The 18,898-nt window shown below is 45.6% G+C and overlaps 1 protein-coding gene across 1 annotated transcript; it reads right to left on the bottom strand.

The window, feature by feature from the left end:
• Positions 1-2,146: 2,146 nt before the first annotated feature.
• Positions 2,147-18,213, bottom strand: LIPT2 (lipoyl(octanoyl) transferase 2). The gene is made up of 2 exons (XM_069640166.1): positions 17,703-18,213; positions 2,147-2,945 (listed from the first exon to the last, which is right to left on the bottom strand). The coding sequence occupies exons 1-2, from the start codon at positions 18,151-18,153 to the stop codon at positions 2,713-2,715; spliced, it is 684 nt and encodes a 227-aa protein (XP_069496267.1). The 5' UTR covers positions 18,154-18,213; the 3' UTR covers positions 2,147-2,712.
• Between the last annotated feature and the right edge of the window lie 685 nt (positions 18,214-18,898).

The following is an 18,898-nucleotide window of genomic DNA, read 5'->3' as shown; positions in this document are numbered from 1 at the left end:
ATATGGTGCGATTTCCCTAAATATTGTGATGTCGGTGTGCGGGTCTTCTACGGGCACCACCTGAGCGATAATTTGATAGCGTAAGACTTTAGGAAAAAGCAGTGATTGTTCCCCATAAATGGGAGCAAGCACCGCCTTGTCGTGCGGGCATGGTTGTTTATACTGACCGGGGATAAGATGGAGCCTGTTTGGGGTCTTTCAGTCACCCCGTGTTCACATGAGGTGGTAAGGGAGCCTGTAAGACCGTCATGGAATTTGAGGACAGGCGCGGGTTGCAGGGAACAGAATGGGAAAGGAAGCGCTGCAAAATGGTCTCCTTTTTGCTCAGATATGGGGAGAGGTCATGTGTGTGAATGCATGTACAATTAGTGTGCAGCTCTTGAATGCCTCAATAATTGCAGACATTATGGAGAAAAGTAATTCAAAGACGCACAATACCTTGATGGCTCATGGACTAGAACAGTAACAGGCACACAGCCCACACCTTGCCCAAACCTGCGCCAAACGGCCTCTCCAAACGTGTCAGTGCTGACGTGTCACCGACATGTACAAGACGGTGGTTGTTGGGGGCCTGTCCTGGACCACCGGGCAGGCCCCTGTATGTGTCGGGAGCACCCGACACAGTCCCTCGGTGCGGCGCTCACGCCACAGACACATGAGTGGGGGTCACCCAGGCAGGGTCGCTCAGACAGCCATGATCACATGGCGGTGGTAGCCTTCAGGGACGGCTTTGCCCAGCAGGGGCACCGTCCTCGTGCTGGGCCCAGTCCTTGGGCCCACAGCACGCGGTGTGGCACCAGCATGGTGCCAGACAATAACTAAACCACAGTCTTTGTTGGTCTGACTGACGAGCCGGAAACGGCTCGCCTCTGTTATTAAGTTAGTCATGTGGCTCCTGCCGCGTGACCCATTACAACATCCTGGGAGCTACCATGCTCCCAGGAGGGGTGCCATGCAACAGTGGTGCAGGGAAATGTAGTTCCTTTGAACTACAGTGTTCGCAAGCGGCTGAGCAGCTGAGGACTATGGGGCGAGTTACAGCCAACACATGCTTAAAATTTAGGGAGTAAAATAATTCCATTACAAATTAAATGAAAGTTAGTCATTAAAGACATGCAGAATCCTCCTGCTGTCAAGAGTGCAAAACTGAAGTCAAAGTAGCATTTGAATTTGCAAAAGTCCAAATATGTCCACATGGAGTGAAAAGGAGGGTTTCCGAGAGACATACAAATAAGTGAGTTTAATAATACTTATAACACTACTCCACAGCTGAAGGTTTTGGCTACATGGCTCCCTTTTTTCAGATGTTTTTGGCTTTTTCTGGAGTTAATGACCAAAACGTTCTTAACAGAGTCTTTGCTCACACACAGCAGCGAACGTACTCCCATTACCTGTTTTAATGTTCAGCCTTCAAGTTATGCTCCCATTGCCATCATGTTATTATAGTTGTACGGTTGTCTCCTCTTCCCATCCCCTCGACACTGCAGCTCCCAGCATGCCCCAGCCACACACTGCAGTCCTTAGGTATAGGTATTGTTCTTCTCAGGTGCCTCACTGCTCCACCAGTAGTGAGCTCATTGTGATGCATGAGCAACATTACTCCTCATGAATGGTCTTATCTGAAAGCTTTTCATGTGTATGGAGGCCACTCTGACACAGTTGATCAAAAATCTCACCTATATGGTGTCATGGAGGCAATGGGACGACTTTGTCCAGCAACCTTTTACTGTATGAGTTAAGTGAAGGCAATATATATATTTATATAACGACTTTGAGCCTTCCAATTGAAGATGAACAAAATAAATCCATGTTTCAAACTCGTCAGACATGTGGAATAAAAAACCTCTACACAGACCAAAAAATTATAATGAAATTAGAAGAGTACACAAGTTACCACGCACAGGAGCACACATTGAGGGCAAGAGGTCCTCCCTCCTGAAAGGGGCCACCTATTACATCCACAAAAAATAGGAAAAGTAGGTTGCAGTAGCTGACGAAATGGATACTTTTATATGAAGTAAGACAGTGTACAGCGATCTTTCTTCACACGATTTGCAGTAAAGTATCTGAACATAGCCTCTGTGGGTGGAGTCAACGGCCAGGAATTCAATGGCTTCAGGGCAAGTGGCTAGAAGCAAAGATTGGCTGCATGTAGCACTGCACTTTTTTATTAACTGCAATAACGTATACCGAGGATTCCCAACCTATCAACAGGGAATATTTAAAGCATGTGAATCAAAGATCCAACACCAGAGAAAATAGACAATATTGACAACTCAAACCCTAATTAGCTAAATAGTGTAAGTAACACATAATTGATTACTTTATTAGTATACCTTAGTGGCATTACACTGCCATTTGACGTAGGCCAATGTCACAATATTTAAGAAATTCATTAATTCTCTACTGGATTTAAAAAATAACAAAAATCGTACTTAAATGCAATTAATCTAATATAGTGTATAGGTCAATACAGGTTTGAGTAATGTTTACAAAGGTTTTCACCACGCATTCAAAAATAAATACCATGCAAATCAACTTTAAGAAATTCAGTAATAATCAATACTGTAATATTACATGAGGTCATAAACAGAGTCAATGATGACAATTTGCAGTATTTTTAAAGTTCACATTTTTTTTTTAATTATAAAAGAGACCTTTCCGAAATCTAAGTAAACTATTAGTTGTGTTCGAGTCAGACGCAGTAAATGTTTATGGACCGCTTTCATCCTCGAATGTTAAAGTGCAATTAAAGTGCTCTTGAAAAGATTCCATGAAAGGTAAGGTGGTCTCCTCTACAGTGATATCCCTGTCAAGTTCCCGGCTTAGTGATGTGACACCTTTCCCGATAATTCCACAGGGAACAATGTGTTCAAACCATGTGAGATCCGTATTGCAGTTGAGCGCCAGTCCATGTGATGTTATGTATCTCCCACAGTGAATACCTGAAAAGAGAATAAAATACCAAATCAGCTACAGTGTTTATATTAATAAACAATTTGTTACAACTATTGGGGCAAAAATTGTTCATAAACAATATTATTTAACCCCATTACAAAATAGCTGAACACCAATTGGTGCAATACACGCACCCAAGAGGATCAGTGATTCTCAACAAGCCTATAAGCTTCAACACCATTGCGAGGTGTAAACTAACAAAAGGGCGCCTCGTTATAGAGCCTGAGAGGACTTCTTGGATTTGTGCAATTTTCTCATTGAAACAAGTTTAATACATTTTAATATTCACATGGCCTTCCTTAAAGTTTACACAGATCCCTCATCTGTTTGGATTGCTTAAAGGGCTCCTAATGCATTCCCTGAACATTTCTAAAAACTAAACATTAAATATTTTAAAACAATACATTTTTCTGCTAGGCTATTTAACAAATCTAATTGGAGCACAATCATATCCCCATTTGATGCTTGTAAAATACTGTGTGAAACAGCGCGCTCAAGTAGGATTTCTGAAGATCCCAACTGAAACCATACCAGCTGATGGAAAAACTCTTGAGGTTCAAGGAGCCAAATCTCAGAACAGTCATCTTTCTGAAGGAAGACATCAACTTAACTTACAATTTAGGAGACTTCGGAAAACTTGTCAAACCATATTTGAAAAGCAGAGCACTGGCTTTTATGGTCCCCACATTTGTCCCCTTGTTGGCCTTCCCCTTTACTAGATGCCTACAGGTCATAAGCGCTATATAAACACACACACACACCAAACAACAGATACAAACATGTACAGTTTCCAGATAAAAGCGTGGAGTTCTGCTGTGTGTGTTCTGCTTAACATGGTGCATCAGTTTTGGGAATTCTTTGCCTGTTCAAAACAACTATGTCTGGCTATTAGGTGGCGCTGAAAGGGCTACCTTTAAAGCTGAAACTATTGTCATTAACATAAAAGCTGGGGGGGGGGGCGTGGCCAAGCAGCCATGGAATAGGCTGCACTACCCGAGAGCTCCATGATCCGACAAATTGATCCGGAGCAAGGAGCGAGTTGCAGCGGCATATTTCAACTTTAAAACATATCGACAAGCATGTGAGCAGCCCAGGCATAGAGTGAGCAGATCGGTGGACTGCAGGAAATAAAGCGACAGGAGCTGCGTGACTTTGTATCCAGAGCCGGCACGTCACAATGAACAGCAAAATGTCGGCGTGGTAGAACAAAGGGCTCCTCGGCTGATTGGGAAACGAGGGGCGAGCGGGTGCCACTGCCCATACTGCAATCGTCTGGCAGCCCGGCGGCAGCCCGAGTACAGCTGATCAAGGTGCCCCAAAGTGAAATGAAGAACGTGCGGCCCTGCAGTGGATGCGAGCATCCGGAAACTGGCAGCACCGGGGTTCTGGGGAAGCGGTGACCCCAGCGACGCACAGACCGGGCGCCCTGCCAAGGCAATCGGCCGTGAGGAATACCAGAGGACTCTCTCCCCCGCGGTGAGGAGCAGGGGGCTCAGAAGCACAGAGAAACCGAGGACCAGCGTGGAGGACCGCCGCAGCTGGGAACGGGCAGGTTCGCGCAATAAGCCCAAACTTGGAACGAGTGTGCAAACGCTCCATGCTAAGTGGCACAACGGGCTGATCAGAAGGAATCGGACACGCTGAGATCCCCCGTGGGACAGCGCGCATTTAAAGCGGGCAAAAAGCGGAAAGGAACCATAAGCTGAGAAGTTGCTGTCAGCAGAAGCCTCGTCATAAGACTGGACGGAAATAACTCCTTGTATTACAACGTGGGAGCCCGAACTGTACCACCAACGCACCACAGGTCTCACAAGCAAATAGCCCTGGGAAGCAAGAGCATCAGGTGCAAACTACATTGTGTAACATACGAATGGCATGACAATGAGCCATAACCATCACGCAAGAGAGTGGAATTAAGAGGCCTGCACAGTCTAAGGGTGTAAGGTTAAGAAGATCAAAAACCAACGTTTACGTATCCAAGTAGAGAAAGCATTTACTTGGGTGGAATGCACAAAGTGAGATGGGCATCATCATTGATAATATCATACCCAAACATGTAGCCATCGTAGAGCAGACCATGGAAGGTAAACCATAAGAGTTAGATGACTTAAGTGTTTAAAACATTCTCTTGGTTGTTTGAAGAACTTTCACCATACGATTAAACTCAAAGGGTACCAATAGCCTTGAGAGGGGAGGTTGCGGAAATCAAGAAGTCAGGTTGTGCGAGGACCTTAGGGGCCTAAATCGGTGTGTGGATTTTGACAAGTTCCCGCTCCCAAACATAGGAGAACTAGTCAGTATGGCAGTGTTACATTTATCATCAGCATAGCACCAGGCTGTCCTTCATCCCAACTCCAGAGATTACACCACATTCATTACAGAAGAGGGATCGTAAAGGTTCAGGAGAATGCCTTTCGGATTAGTCTCTGCGTCCTTCTTCCAAAGAGTCATGCACAATCTACTGGGAGGGGTTGATGGAGCAGTATTACTTCCAAGATGATGTTTTAGTGTCGGGCTCATGCATTTAGGAACAGAATTGAAGGCTCAGGAAGCACATGAAATTCTTGCCAAAGCTGGCCTTACCCCGAGCAGGGAAAAACATTGCTTCAGTGTTCCACCCATAGAATACCAGGGACATAAGCTCAGTTGGAAGGGTCTGAAACCGAAAGAAGAGCTAGTAAGGGCCATAGTGATAGTGGTAGTGCAACCACCAAAAGACATGCAGTGATGCAGTTTCAAGGAATGGTGGAGTATTACTCCAAATTTATTAGGAACTTGGCAGATCAATGTGAAAACATCAGAATGCTTTGCAAGAAGAGTCTAGAGGGGGGCACTGTCTCATATGCTCCATGCAGAGCAGTGGTCTTATCTGAACCAACACAAGCGTGACGCTAACCCCATTTAGTGAAATTCAGGTGCAGGAGAGTGCCAAGCATAATCTGATCCGACAGTCGGTCTCTGGTGTGCGGGGTTGGACAGAGATATCGGTATGGGTCACTTGCGGCTTGCAGAGCAGACACTCGGCCCCGGAGTCGCTTGCCATGTGGAGGATAGTGAGCTGGATGGCGGGCTCCCCAGTATGGGAGACAAGAAGCAGAGCAAGCTGATCAATCGGCCTGTGTTTGCCCGTCAGCAGAGAGGATGGGCTTGTGGCAGTGCAGACTGTGACCATTGGGTCCTGTGCGCCGGCCAGTGCCGACGTGGGCAGGAAAGCATCACTGAAAGACTTGCTTTGGATAAGGTCGGGGAGGCCGCTTGGTCCAGCAAGTGACTACAGGTCTTGAAGCTCGAGGCGAGGAGTACCAGGGACATGATGCAGCATAATTGTACACACTGAGACTTGCGGCAGCGGCACGCTGGTCGCATAGGGGGCAGTGGCAAAAGACACTCAGGTTAGAGGTCCCAACCTAGTGCCAGTGATGCCCAACGATCGACAATGTACAGTGAAGGTACTAGATATGCGCGTGAGAGGCCGGGGAGCCGCTTTGTGACTGTACCTGCTAGGTTGGAGGTAGAGAGTCTGCGGGGAGACATATGATAACTGCCCAGTGTGTGGTCTGCTGCTGTAACTGCATGGGTCTGACCGGCACAGGGAGCCATTGTTTCAGCTATTATGGAAGAGGAGCATTAGGGAGTGGGTGCCACCTGAAATCTTAGGAGTGGGTCCCTCACGCAAAAACATTGGCAGGTGCATTTTAACCACCTGCCCCTGAACTGCGGTAAGCAATATACGAATGGCTAAGGGTGCTGGCGCCAAGAAAGGCGGCGGCATTGATCGATTCACAAAGTCTGCCTCAGGGCTGTCTGATGCTGCCGTGGATAACTTGCAGGCCTAGGGCCGCCCAAAACACCCCCACCTCCCGAGCTCAGCCACTAACGCGCTTACTGATATGCAGGACATGCTTGAGACAGTGTAGCAGGGCTTTGCGTCCGTTATTGTGAAACTGGGCGGTATCAATGCCAATGTGGCATCCATACGTGCTCAGCTTGAGAAAGACGCTGCACATCAAGGAGGCGGAGGGATGAATAAGTACAATGGGGGATAAAGTTGCAGGCGGCCGTCACTGCTCTGACCAGAAACATAAAACAGATACAAGCGTGTGAAAACCTCGAGTCTAGGTCCCGAGAAATAACATTCCCCCTCCAAGAGCGAAATTCCTACTCCTCACCAAACACCCAGACATACAGACCTTGCCATCAACCATGAGAAACACATAGCTAAGAAAACTCAGCTTGGTATCAGTTCTCCCTCCCGCGGAGTCAAGCCCTTTCTCCCTCCGGACAGCTTTAGATCCACCATTGAAGCATTTGTCCTTTGGATGGGGGCAATGCACTCCTCAAAGCCCTCCAGTCGCCCTCGCTTGTGCCACTCAGAAGGGATCCAAGTGAAAATTACACAGATGAAAGGTTTGAGTTCTAAAACACGGAATAAAAACAACAAAACCCATTTAAGAAAACGCATGTACACCATACGCAGTGCTTACATGGAGCACCTGGTCCTGCCGTAACCCTACCAGCTACCCATGGTACCCCATTTACCTGTTCCCTCCCCCCCCCGCTGCCGCCTCCTCACTACCAAACCTTGATGCTCCCATCTCCCTCTTCACCATCTTGAAGGAGCTAGAAAACCCCAATCCACCGACGGACATGTCCGTGAAAGACCAACTATGATGCACGAGCATCCAAGATGCCCTTGCGAATAAAATCACTGGCCTGCAAATGAAAATTGAAAACAAAAGACTACAACTCTCCAATAGTAACCCCCCACCCCTAGCTTACCTACCACCTCTAACACTAACCACGGCTTCACCTTCAAAAAAGTAACCATACTAGAAGTGCAAAAAATCATAACTTCTCTCAAACCGTCAAACTGCAAAGGGGACAGCTGCCCCGCACAGATTATAAAAGATGCAGCAAGAGACCTCTCTGCATTCATCTCCAAGCTAATAAACCTATCATTCTCCACTAACTCAATACCCAACAATCTTAAACAGTAATGGGTCCTCCCCCTCCTAAAAAAAAAAACAGACACTGGACCCAGCCATTCCTACTAATTACAGGCCTATCACCAGCATTCCCTTCCTGTTAAAAATCCTTGACAGAGTTGCTTATCTGCAAATTCAAAATTACTTGGGGTCCAACCAACTACTTGGATTGCGTCAATCTGGCTTTCGTCCTCAACATGGAACAGAAACTGCCCTTGTTGATCTCAAGAGTCAGATTGATGACATTAAAGATAAAGGTAAGGCTGCCATCCTACTCCTCCTAGATCTCTCTGCAGCCTTCGACCTAGTCGACCATAAAATACTCTGTAACCACCTCTCCTCTGCTGCCCATTTCTCCCCCTCTGCTGTCACATGGATACAATCCTTCTTGGCCAACAGAACCATGAGGGTCTTTTCCTCAGTGGCAGCAGCAGACCCCATCACCTGTGGCGTCCCACAAGGCTCATGTGTTTCCCCCACCCTATACAATATCTTTACAAAACCTCTCTTTGATAAACTGGATCGTCTGGGTGTCACCTACACAAACTACACGGATGACACCCAGATACTCCTCACCATCTCCGGCAATTAAAATGCTGATGTCACTAGGATCAATGAAATCATCTCCGTCATTCAGGCCTGGATGGCCACACACGGCCTCTGCCTGAATGACGAGAAGACTGAATTGCTCCTTGTCGGTTCACCCAAAAACTGAGCCCCGACTACTCCAATATCATCATCGATGGCAACACCATCCCTGTCGCCAAAAATGTGAAAACACTCGGCTTTTATCTTGATGTCAATATTAACCTCACCAAACAAGTCAACTCGACCGCCTCAGCTACCGCCTATATAGGGAAACTAACTAGAGCCTACAGACCCTTTCTCTCCACTAATAGCTGACTTACGCTAGCTAAGGCACAGAGTTAAATTCATACAGGAGTGTTTGTTTGGCATCAGTTGCCATGGGGAACCAAAAGTGCCTCCTGGTAGCGGTTGTGATTAAAAAAAAAAAAAAAACAGGCTCTTCTAGGCCATAAGCAGGAGCACAATAGCTCCCAGCTCTCCCCAATTTCGAACACTGCCAGGGTGCAGCAGGATTAGGCATGAGGGTGTACCTTTCACCAGGGCACAACGGTTGATAATGTTTTGTGAGGGTGGTGTTGAGTTCTTGGAGAAGCGAGTTGCAGTCCTGGTACGTCAGAAGGATCAGCCCACGTGAGGTTGAGTTTGGCGAGGTTTTCCCAGAGAGCCTCCGCTGGGAAGGTCAGTAGAGCGGAATCAGAGAGCTGTGATGGATGGTAGAGAGGGCCGTGATGACAAGGATATTAACATTCCTGTGAGTTGGGCCTTTCGTGTGCTGTGTGAGGGTCAGTGGGTTGAGTCGGCAGTGGTGATCTTCCTTCATTGACTTGGTTGCCAGGGATGTTGAAGTCACTAGTAAGAGGTTGTTGGAATGAGTGAGAGACATGGTGGTGACCAAGTCCGTGAAGTCTTCACTGAAGGAGGAGTTGGGCTTGGGTGGTCTGTAGATGAGGGAAAAGTGACAGTGTACATTGGGGAGAGCAGGAAGTGGCAGGGTAGGTTTTTAAACCAAAAAGAAAATGGCGATGTCCATTTTGGTGCATGGCCATTATGACTTGTGAATGATGGTGAGGCCTCAGCCGATCTTGTTTGAATGGTCTTCGCTGTAGAATTCTGTAGCCATTGCGGGCGAGGACATCTAGGATGTGGGTGGAGATGGCTGTCACCCACGTCTCAGTAATGTAGATGGCATCCAAGTCACGTGTGGTGATGAGGTTGTGATGTCCGCTGCATGGTTGATTGCTGAGTGGACTTTGTCGAGCATCAGTTTTCATGTAGTGGTGGATGCTGGAGTGGTGGTGGGGTGTATGGTGACATGGGACAGCTTGCTGCGAAGCAGAGGTCCATGATGTTGCAGGTGAGCGGCGTGGTTGGCGATGAGTGGTAATGGTAGGGATGGGCTGTTGAGAGAGAGAGGGGTGAAACACCTACTCAAGAGAGCTTACCGGATGTTAAGAGGGGGGGTGTTGGTCTTGGGTCATCCTGGTCGAAACAGGAATTGTCCTTTTCTTCATCTGCCCTTCACTTCGGATGCCTGGGAGGGCGACTCCCTTGATCTAAGAGTTAAGAAGAGAAAGGAAGAGGCAGGGCTAAGAAGATGGGTGGGTTTTAGGTCACATGACCTAGATCCACTTGCAGATGCTCACCAATTGCAAAGGAAAAGAGGCTGGAGGGCTGCTAAAGGAGGGAAAAGGTCGGCAAAACAAGGCAGCCCCAACAGATTAGCAGTGATTGACAGGCAGGTGGATCTTAGGTCACGTGACCTAGATTGGGATGCAGCCTAAAGGGAATGGGGAAAATGTGTTACCTGTGTTTAGTACTTTCCATTATTGTACATAGTTATACATGACGTGCTAGATGTCATGGCATCTGTTGATCATTGAATGCTGTTGTGCATTATAGACTGGAATGGGCAACCAGCTAGAATGTGCACAGCATCTTGATATTCCAGACCAAAGCAAAGAATAGCAAAACATTCCAATACGTCCTTAGTAAGAGAGGGAAGAGCGAACAAGAGAGCAAAATACTGAATTTAAAAGTGAAATGTGTCTCGACAGAACAGAATTCGGACCAATCTGCCAGCTTTGTGTGTGTCTAGCCTGACTTCTTCCATGCTAATCAACACTGCATTGGATAACTCCAGTGTGATCTGAAAACCCATTTAACATCTCACACCGAGTATTTACAGTGCTATATTGGGAGGATGATGATACATTCTTAATCCAAGCTTTGAGGCAAGGGGTGCCCTCACCAATTCGATGCATCTCCTGGTTCAGGTGGTAGCTACTGGGAAAGGAATGTAATACAAAGTGAGGGAGACCACAGTTCTGGCGAGTGGAAACCCATTTATTTTTAATTAAAGTAGCAAGGTAGTGGGTTCAGAGCTCCTCGACTGCTCCTTTCCCCTCCTCAACCGTCGTTAGCACCCGGCAGGAGGGGAGCTAGCCAATCAAGTGGCTAGGAATGCAGGCTTGAATCTCCAGTGTAAGCCCATGTTCCAAGCCACCTGATGGCCTGTTCCCCCCCTAATGGCTACTTTCCTCAGCGGACGTCCACAATTGTTGAGAAATCAACAGCTTTAGGGAGCTTAATGGACCGAGTCTGAGGCATAGAAGAGGCTTACTCGGATCAATGTGTGGTTCCAGCCATGAACGTCACAAACATAGGAGATACTACAGCACTCATGATTGCCACACATATGGCATTGGTAGATATGACAGAAGGCATAAACAAAAAACGTATTTCAGCAGATTCACGCCATATCACGGCATAAGCACTGCCAGTTGCTATGTCAATAATATATTCAGGTTCACAACCCCCTTCCATTCTCTCCCTTATTGTAGTAATGGCTTTGGCTTTATGTTGACGCATCTTCCAAAACCAAAAAGGGAAAGTATGATCTGCATCATGTGAAGGGATTCATATATTATGAAACTTTAATTTGTCCAGTTATATCCTGTGACAAGAGCAGAAATTCAAATTACAAGCTACTAGCCAGCCATCAAAAAGTCACTCGACACCTTAATTCTATACATACACACAGCACACCATTTCTTACTCAGCAAGAGTAAAATATCACTAGCCCATGGCTAGTGGGGAGTGCTAATTTTGTATCCTGTTTAGAGACCGTACTGAAATTGGACGGCACCCGTATGATCACCCCGGACAATAGTTGAGGGACAGAAGGAAGGTAACACCCACGTAAGGGAGATGTTAAAGGTTTTTTTTTTTTATTCAGTTCAAACAGTATGCTTACGGTCCACGCTCTGGCAACTTTACTTTCTCTATTCGTCCCGTAAAATGAAGCAAACATTTGAGATTTAAATAAACCTACAACATGGACAGTATTCAGGAGACGATTTTTTGAAGATGCAGATTAAAGTGCTGTTGGAAAATAAATAGGGCATGCATTATCACAATTCAGAAACCTCTCCTATGACCGATTTCTATTTTAATTTTGCTGTTGTAGCTGTATAAAATTTGAGGTGGCGATGACTTCTTGTGGCTGATTAGTAGCTTGCAACTTGAATTTTTGCCCCATGTTTGTAGCAAAAAAGGGTGCTCTGATGTTAAAAGCACCCAGAGACCTTACTCTTGCACTCAAAGGATACAATGGGGAAGTCCACAGTGGAGGGACATGCCCTCGGTAATAAAAAAAAGAAAATCTTAGGTCCTTCCTCTGAGTTCCTGATTTTTTTTCCTACAGCTGCAATGTTGCTAGGAATACATAATATGCCGTTCCTCGTATCCACCTCCTTTGTAGTTAAAAGCAAGCGAGGGATCAACAAACTAGTTAACGAACATAAGCAAATCTAAATGAGAGATGGGCCCGAGAACAGGTAGTCAGTCCACTTAGTCTAATGATTGCTAAGAGGCAAAACAGTTATGAAGTGGAATTTGATCTACAGGTTGCGAGTCCTGGTCATTTAAAGGGACCAGGTGATCTTGCAGTCTAGAAAGTTTCAGGATAGAAGACACAACCAATGGAAGCATTGGCATCTTATATTTCAGCCGATTTCGATTAGATAAATCAGGTTCAATAAATAATTCAGTCCTTGAGAACAGAGAGGACTCAACATACAACCACTATTAAAAGGTTTCAATGTGGGGCCGATCCACGTGGATTTCTATAACAAAAGAATTATCTTGCAATTTAACAGCAGGACGAATTAGATCTATGTTACACCAGTGCGAAAACTTGTTCATTAAAGGCAACTGTATTTTTATATTCAGGACACAAATGGAGATACTTGAGATAAAACTACTACATAAGGAAGCACAGAGGGAGGTAATTATAACAATGCAATGAACATCAAATCACTTCTGCGTTTCGATTCTACAATAGGTTAGGGGGTCTTAAACTGATTTGAATGCTAAATTGTAATCATATTCTCACTAGACCCTTAGACACCAACCTGTTAATGTCTCTACTTTTGTCTCTTAAACTAGAGGCGATTTGCAAAGGTAGGTTGTCTCTTACCTATCCGTGACCACCCTGGTGATTGCAATGAGTTTCAGGGTACCTCTAAGCAAATTCATAAGGCTCTGCATAACACGTCCCAATAGTTACAGTATTTTTCTCCAAACATATCAGCCTTTCCTCCACTCTTTTTAATTGCTCTGAAATAAAAACTGAGACGACCAGATCTAGTGGTTTCAGCATTACATCAGCTGGTAAACAGTCTCTCATAGCTTATGATAAAGCTTGGTAAAAGACAATTATCCGATGGGGGAAGAACGGTAAAAATCAGGATTCACTTCAATCACATGTAAAACCGTAGCCATGTGTTGCTAACAATTTGGTTTAGAATAACCAGCTCTGTCACGATTTCATTTAGATCCGGTCGCTGATTAAGATCAGTAGAACCAGTAGTGGCTATGGTTTTCATTTCCTTCCCACCAACTATTCGATCTTAAATTGGTTTCCAGAGTTTTTGTTTGGATCTTTTAAATCACTTGTTACAGTCGATTTCATTGGACTAGGGGTTTCTGAGAATAGGAATAGGTGTCTTTATGCCGATGTACGTAAGATCAATATCAGTTAGATCCACTGAACCAGGATCTGTTTTATCCACCAAAATGTTAGCCAGAGATGGATTTAGATTAATAGCATACAACTGAGCCATTGTGTGGTCAGTAGTAGCTTTAATATGGTGTTCTGTGGCTGTAATTTTGGACTAAATTTTACTGACAGCCGCTTTCAGGAATAAATCCAAAGTAACAATTGTTGCCGATTTTGTTTTAGCCATTCCACAAACTGGGGATTTGTTTGCTTTCCTTTTGACCATGGCAACAAACGATAAAGGAAGGAACAGAATCGAAACATCCAATCGATGTAGTCCAAACAGGCGAGTGCACAAAATGTTTCACAGAGAGCGCCTGACTGGCTTGAGAGCTGCCCTTTCCCCTTGCCCCTCTGTAACACTCACACGTGGATTCAATATTTCAGGTAGATTTCATTTTCAGACAGCTGGGGCCAAAACTTGCAGGATCACCATACATCCATAGGTTCCCGGGAGGCACACTTAAAAATACTTAACTAAATAGGGTAAACATTTCAATTTACAAGCTACTACCCAGCCATAAGAATTCACTTGCCCCTCGATTCTGCACATAGAGACACAGCACACCATTTCTTACTCACATCATAAAAGAGTCAATTATCAATAGCCAGTGGCTAGTGGCAAGTGCACATTTTGAGCCCTATGCAAACAAAAAGGTTTCTTCTATGCATCTTAGATAACAAATAGAGTTTGATGGAAGGTGTACAAGAAGAACAACTTATGCCTTAACAGCAATCTGCTGATTAAATTAGCCAACATATGATTGGAAGAGTTCAAAGAGAAACGGCAGAACCCCATTTCCAAGGCTAAATTTCCACCCCCCGTCCCGGATTCACACACAGTTCTACAGATAGGGTGGCATTACTTGCTCTCTCAATAAATTCGGGAAAAATGTGAACCATCAGACTGCCAACAATCCATCAGACAAATGACAATCACAGCTAAACACAGTGGGTTACCAGTGACAGCTTGGACGACTTCTGGTGCAAAGGAACCGAACTTCTCGTTCAGTGCTTTTGATCTGCAAATTTCAGCCTCTGTTACTATGATCTTCCAGACCCTGAATCCAGCCAGGACAGCCAAAACTTCCTATACACTTTGTGGGCACCACATCTTTACAGATAAATGGGAGAACATGCCGCAAAACACCACCACCACCTCCTCCTCTTCTACATTAACTATTCGATACCCTGTTGCCAAGACTGCCCATTCACCTTCCATGGTTGAAGCCCTTCGACTTCATTTTCGCCACATTCATCACTGTCTCTGTGCAAGGACTACAAACCACATTGACACAAAAGAAGAGCAATCATGAAAACTTGGTGGCCTTCACATAGAACATGCTCTGACTCAGAGGCATAGATAGGGTAGGGCTTGAGCGGGCAAGGCCCACCCAAAATCTATAAGTGCCCACTCAGGAGTGCTTGCAGATGTTAATGTCACTGCGGTGGGCCCAATTACATTATCTTCAGGCCCCACTCAATAGACAATCCTGGATACATCTCTGCTCTGACTCCGAACACTACTATTTAGTGAGTGAGAAGGAGAAGTTGGTGTGCACTTGGGCCTCTGAAAACCTCTGAATCTACTAAATGGGGCAATATAAATTTACGGTCGGTAAGCCGCTCATACATATGCTAAGGCTGGAAGGAACCAAGTCCTCTACACCCAGACTAGCTAAGCAATCAGCTAAGCTTCAATAGTACACATCTGTCATACGGAACGTGCCCAGATGGAAGAACAATGAAGCTTATTGTATTCCACAACTACCATTACACGATAGATGGATCCTCCACACCTTTTCTCCAGGATGAGTGTGTGGTAGCATACACTGACAGGTGTGTTGCAAGGGCCCAAACATTTTTCTGCGTAAAGGACTGGGTCAATGAAAAGAGAGGAGGCCCTCAAAAAGGTGGAACAAAACACAATCACATAATTATCGGGGTGAACAAACCCTCACAGCAATATCAACAAATAACCCCCAAAATGGCCCTATTAAAAATGCCCTATTTTTCGGATGCGGCGAGATACCCCCCATCCAAATATGCCCTATAAATCATCACCAATGCATGGCAAGGCCATCTTGTCCTTGCCAAAAGGATTACTAAAATCTACTACTGGCCCCAAATTGACTGAGGTAGACTCCACATTTGGACACTTAGGAATGCAAAAACAGCAAAAAGACTTCAACTAAGACAAGCACTGCAGCAAGTAGTTGAGACCCCGTAAGCCCCTTGGGAAAAGGTGTGGCTGGATTTCATGTATGGATATTGTTGTGATGTGCTTGCTGGTGAGTGTCAGGTGTGTGTATGTTATTGGAAAGGAAGGAGATGTGTTGTGAAGTACTTGTCTGTGTATGTCAGAGCCTGTAATGTCATGTGGAATGTTTGGTTTTGAATGCTGGATGAAGGTTCTAACCTGTATCAGTTGAGCCTGGGTGATGGGATCCAGTGGTTATCCTTATATGTAGATCAAGGTAACTCAGTAATAAAGTATATGTAAGAAGCTCAAGGAGACCCTGAAGTCACATTATTACAGATATAATGGAAGAGGAACAAAAAGGTATGGCCTTGTAAAGTTGACTACTAGTGGACAGAATTTCATCTTCAACAAAGCATTACCTCAGCCAACTTTTCAACCCTTTCAGAAGTATTCAGAAGGGAAGGACTACCCAAGCATATGGTCACCATCTGGTTAACCTCAACTGAAACGCAAATCACTCCTATCTAGAAAACAATGGCATAAAGCTGCATAAAGCCAATGGCCAAGTTGAAAGGGCACACAGATTCATATAGGGCAGTTTGCATTGGCGGCAGCATCATCACAAACAACACCCAACCAACCCGGAGACAATACCCACTTTGGTAAAGAAGCTTCCTGTCATATACAGAGATACTGAGATGTGTTTCATGGGCAATGCAATGGATACTTCTTGTGAGGAAAGGAACTCCATCGAGATTGGACGTCATGCGTCCGATGCACCAAGTAAGCAATGGCGCAGAGTGTGAAAGGGAATTTGTTTTAAAATTCTGTAAATGCGCAAGCAACGAAGCATGAGAATACCCTTTGGAACAGACATATGGATCGAGCGGACACGATCCCTCTACGCACCCTCCCAGACCTTGACTCACATCACTTATCCTTCTGACAAAGACATAGCCAGGAAAATAAATCCTCACCATCATGGCTTCTGAGATGCTTTGTTGCCCCACACAATGCAAGGACATAATCGAAAATACACCTCCAACACAAACGTGCAGGTTAACACAGATAAGAATAATCAAAACTATAACTCAGCAAATGTATTTGGAGACCATGTTCGCGATCCCAATGCAGACTACATAGCTAGCCCCTAGTACTTGACTCCAAAATTTAGAGCCAAACCATATGGTCCTAGGCATTGATGACGTTGGGCAGAATTTTCCTGCATCCAGGATCTGACAAACAATGTCTCCTGAAAGCTCATCTGCATCCTTCATTTATTTCAGTGCATTCAGACTACTTTAAATGATGCTGCAAGCCGAAAGTGGTTATTAGGGTCAAGTGCGCGCTACTTAACCACAAGACCACGAAGCTCTATTCTTTTTAATCTGTTATTGTATATGTTTGTGGAAAGTTTGTTTTAAAATTATATCACAATATTTCTAGTCAGATTGTCATGCTTAAAAATGTGCACCTTTTATACTTTGCTATGCAACATTATAGGACAAACCCCACCTCCCCTGTGTTATTTTCCAGTGGTACATAATTCATCTTCTATAAGATCCCCAGTAGCTCGCTGATTGGGTCCCCCAGTAAAAATAAAAACTTCCAGCACTGGTCCCATGCACTTTGGTCTTAAGGCCTCGCATTCTCCCATCATCCATATCAAATAACTTCAAAGCAATTTATCTTGGCAAAAAAAAAAACTTTAATAAGTCAACCTCGTTCCAAGATGGCTGCAGGCATATCCTTAGACACCATTTTGGAATGGGCTATAATGACAGCTGTATGACAAGTACACTCTTTCCGAATTGGTTGTCTCGCTGGGCACCCGCCCACTTTAATGCGTCTAAGAGCCAGGCACTGGTTTTCGTCCATACTATCTTGTTACCCTCCCTGGAATACTCACCAATAGCGCAGATCTTGTTATCGCGCACCCAAACCCCGGTGTGCGGGGAGCGCTGCGCCTCGATGCCCAGGCGGCGGCACAGGCTGATGGCTGTGCCTTCTAGCTGAGACACGTACCAGCGTAATCCACCCCCGCGGCGAAAGCGCCGCAAATCCAACACCGGGTAACACACCAGCTGCCCGGGCCCGTGAAAGGTGAGCAGACCCCCGCGGTCCGTGCGGTAGAAGTCTGCGCCCAATGCACGCAGCCGTTCCTCCTCAGAAGCAGGGTAGGGCGCCCTTCGGAGACCCACCGTGTAGACGGGAGGGTGCTGGCAGAGCAGCAGCGTGTCAGCTGGCGGCCCAGGCTCCCGATGCTTCTCCACGCAGTGTGCCTGCGCTGCCAGGGCCTGTTCATAACTCCGCAGCCCCAGGCGAAGGACCCGCACCGCCGGCCTCTCTAGACCCGGCATGACAGCCAGGATCGACAGAGAGGAGGGCCAAGCAGATAGACAACCATAGACACAGAGAAAAGACTAAAAACACCAACCCACAGTCTTACGCTTGTTCTTCTTCTTGCTGATAGATTTGTATCCATCAGCGGTGATTTTTGGCATAGCTCTCAACTCACACGCTTTTGGCGGGTGACACCCGCCTTGCAAACAGCTGACTCACCCGCCAAGCCACCTTCACCCCCATTCGTTTCAATGGGCCTCTCACCCGCCAAAAATAAAATCGGGTGTTTTCACCCGCCTTTGCAACATAAATGGTTGAGAGCTATGTTTTTGGATACCGAGACTTGAGCCTCATTACTCCATCTTCTCAGGTTGAGTATGTAGTCATGGGTTTGTATTCTTCTTGGTCTCTGTGGTTTTGTCACAGTAGAGCTGGTTTCACAGGGTCTTCGCAGTGATGGGCCGCCAATAAAGAGATAAATAGTTGACATTCTGCACGTAATGTGAGAGAGTTCTTCACTTTGTGCTGCTGCAGCATGACAGAGCACTCACTGATATGGGCACAACCATATTCTTAAACTTGATTACACAATGTGAGAACCGTACCTCAGATCTAGACCGGGGTCTCCGGTCTGTGGTCTACGGCCACGCACACCTCGCTGCTCAGGAATGGAGAGGCGTAGGTATCCGGCAATAATATCCCTATATATATATATATATATGGTCGCCGTATATAATGTTGCCGGGAAAAGGTTGTGGTGAC

Source organism: Ambystoma mexicanum, chromosome 7q, assembly GCF_040938575.1.
Source record: "Ambystoma mexicanum isolate Mex_15411 chromosome 7q, UKY_AmexF1_1, whole genome shotgun sequence".
NCBI lineage: Eukaryota > Metazoa > Chordata > Amphibia > Caudata > Ambystomatidae > Ambystoma > Ambystoma mexicanum.
Note: the sequence above shows the minus strand (reverse complement) of the source record. Positions and strands in the feature narration are given on the sequence as shown.

Coding starts and splice junctions, on each gene's coding strand:
- LIPT2 (XM_069640166.1), bottom strand. CDS start 18,153: ATGCCGGGTCTAGAGAGGCCGGCGGTGCGGGTCCTTCGCCTGGGGCTG. Junction 2,946..17,702: donor TAACAAGATCTGCGCTATTG/GTGAGTATTCCA, acceptor TTCTCTTTTCAG/GTATTCACTGTGGGAGATAC.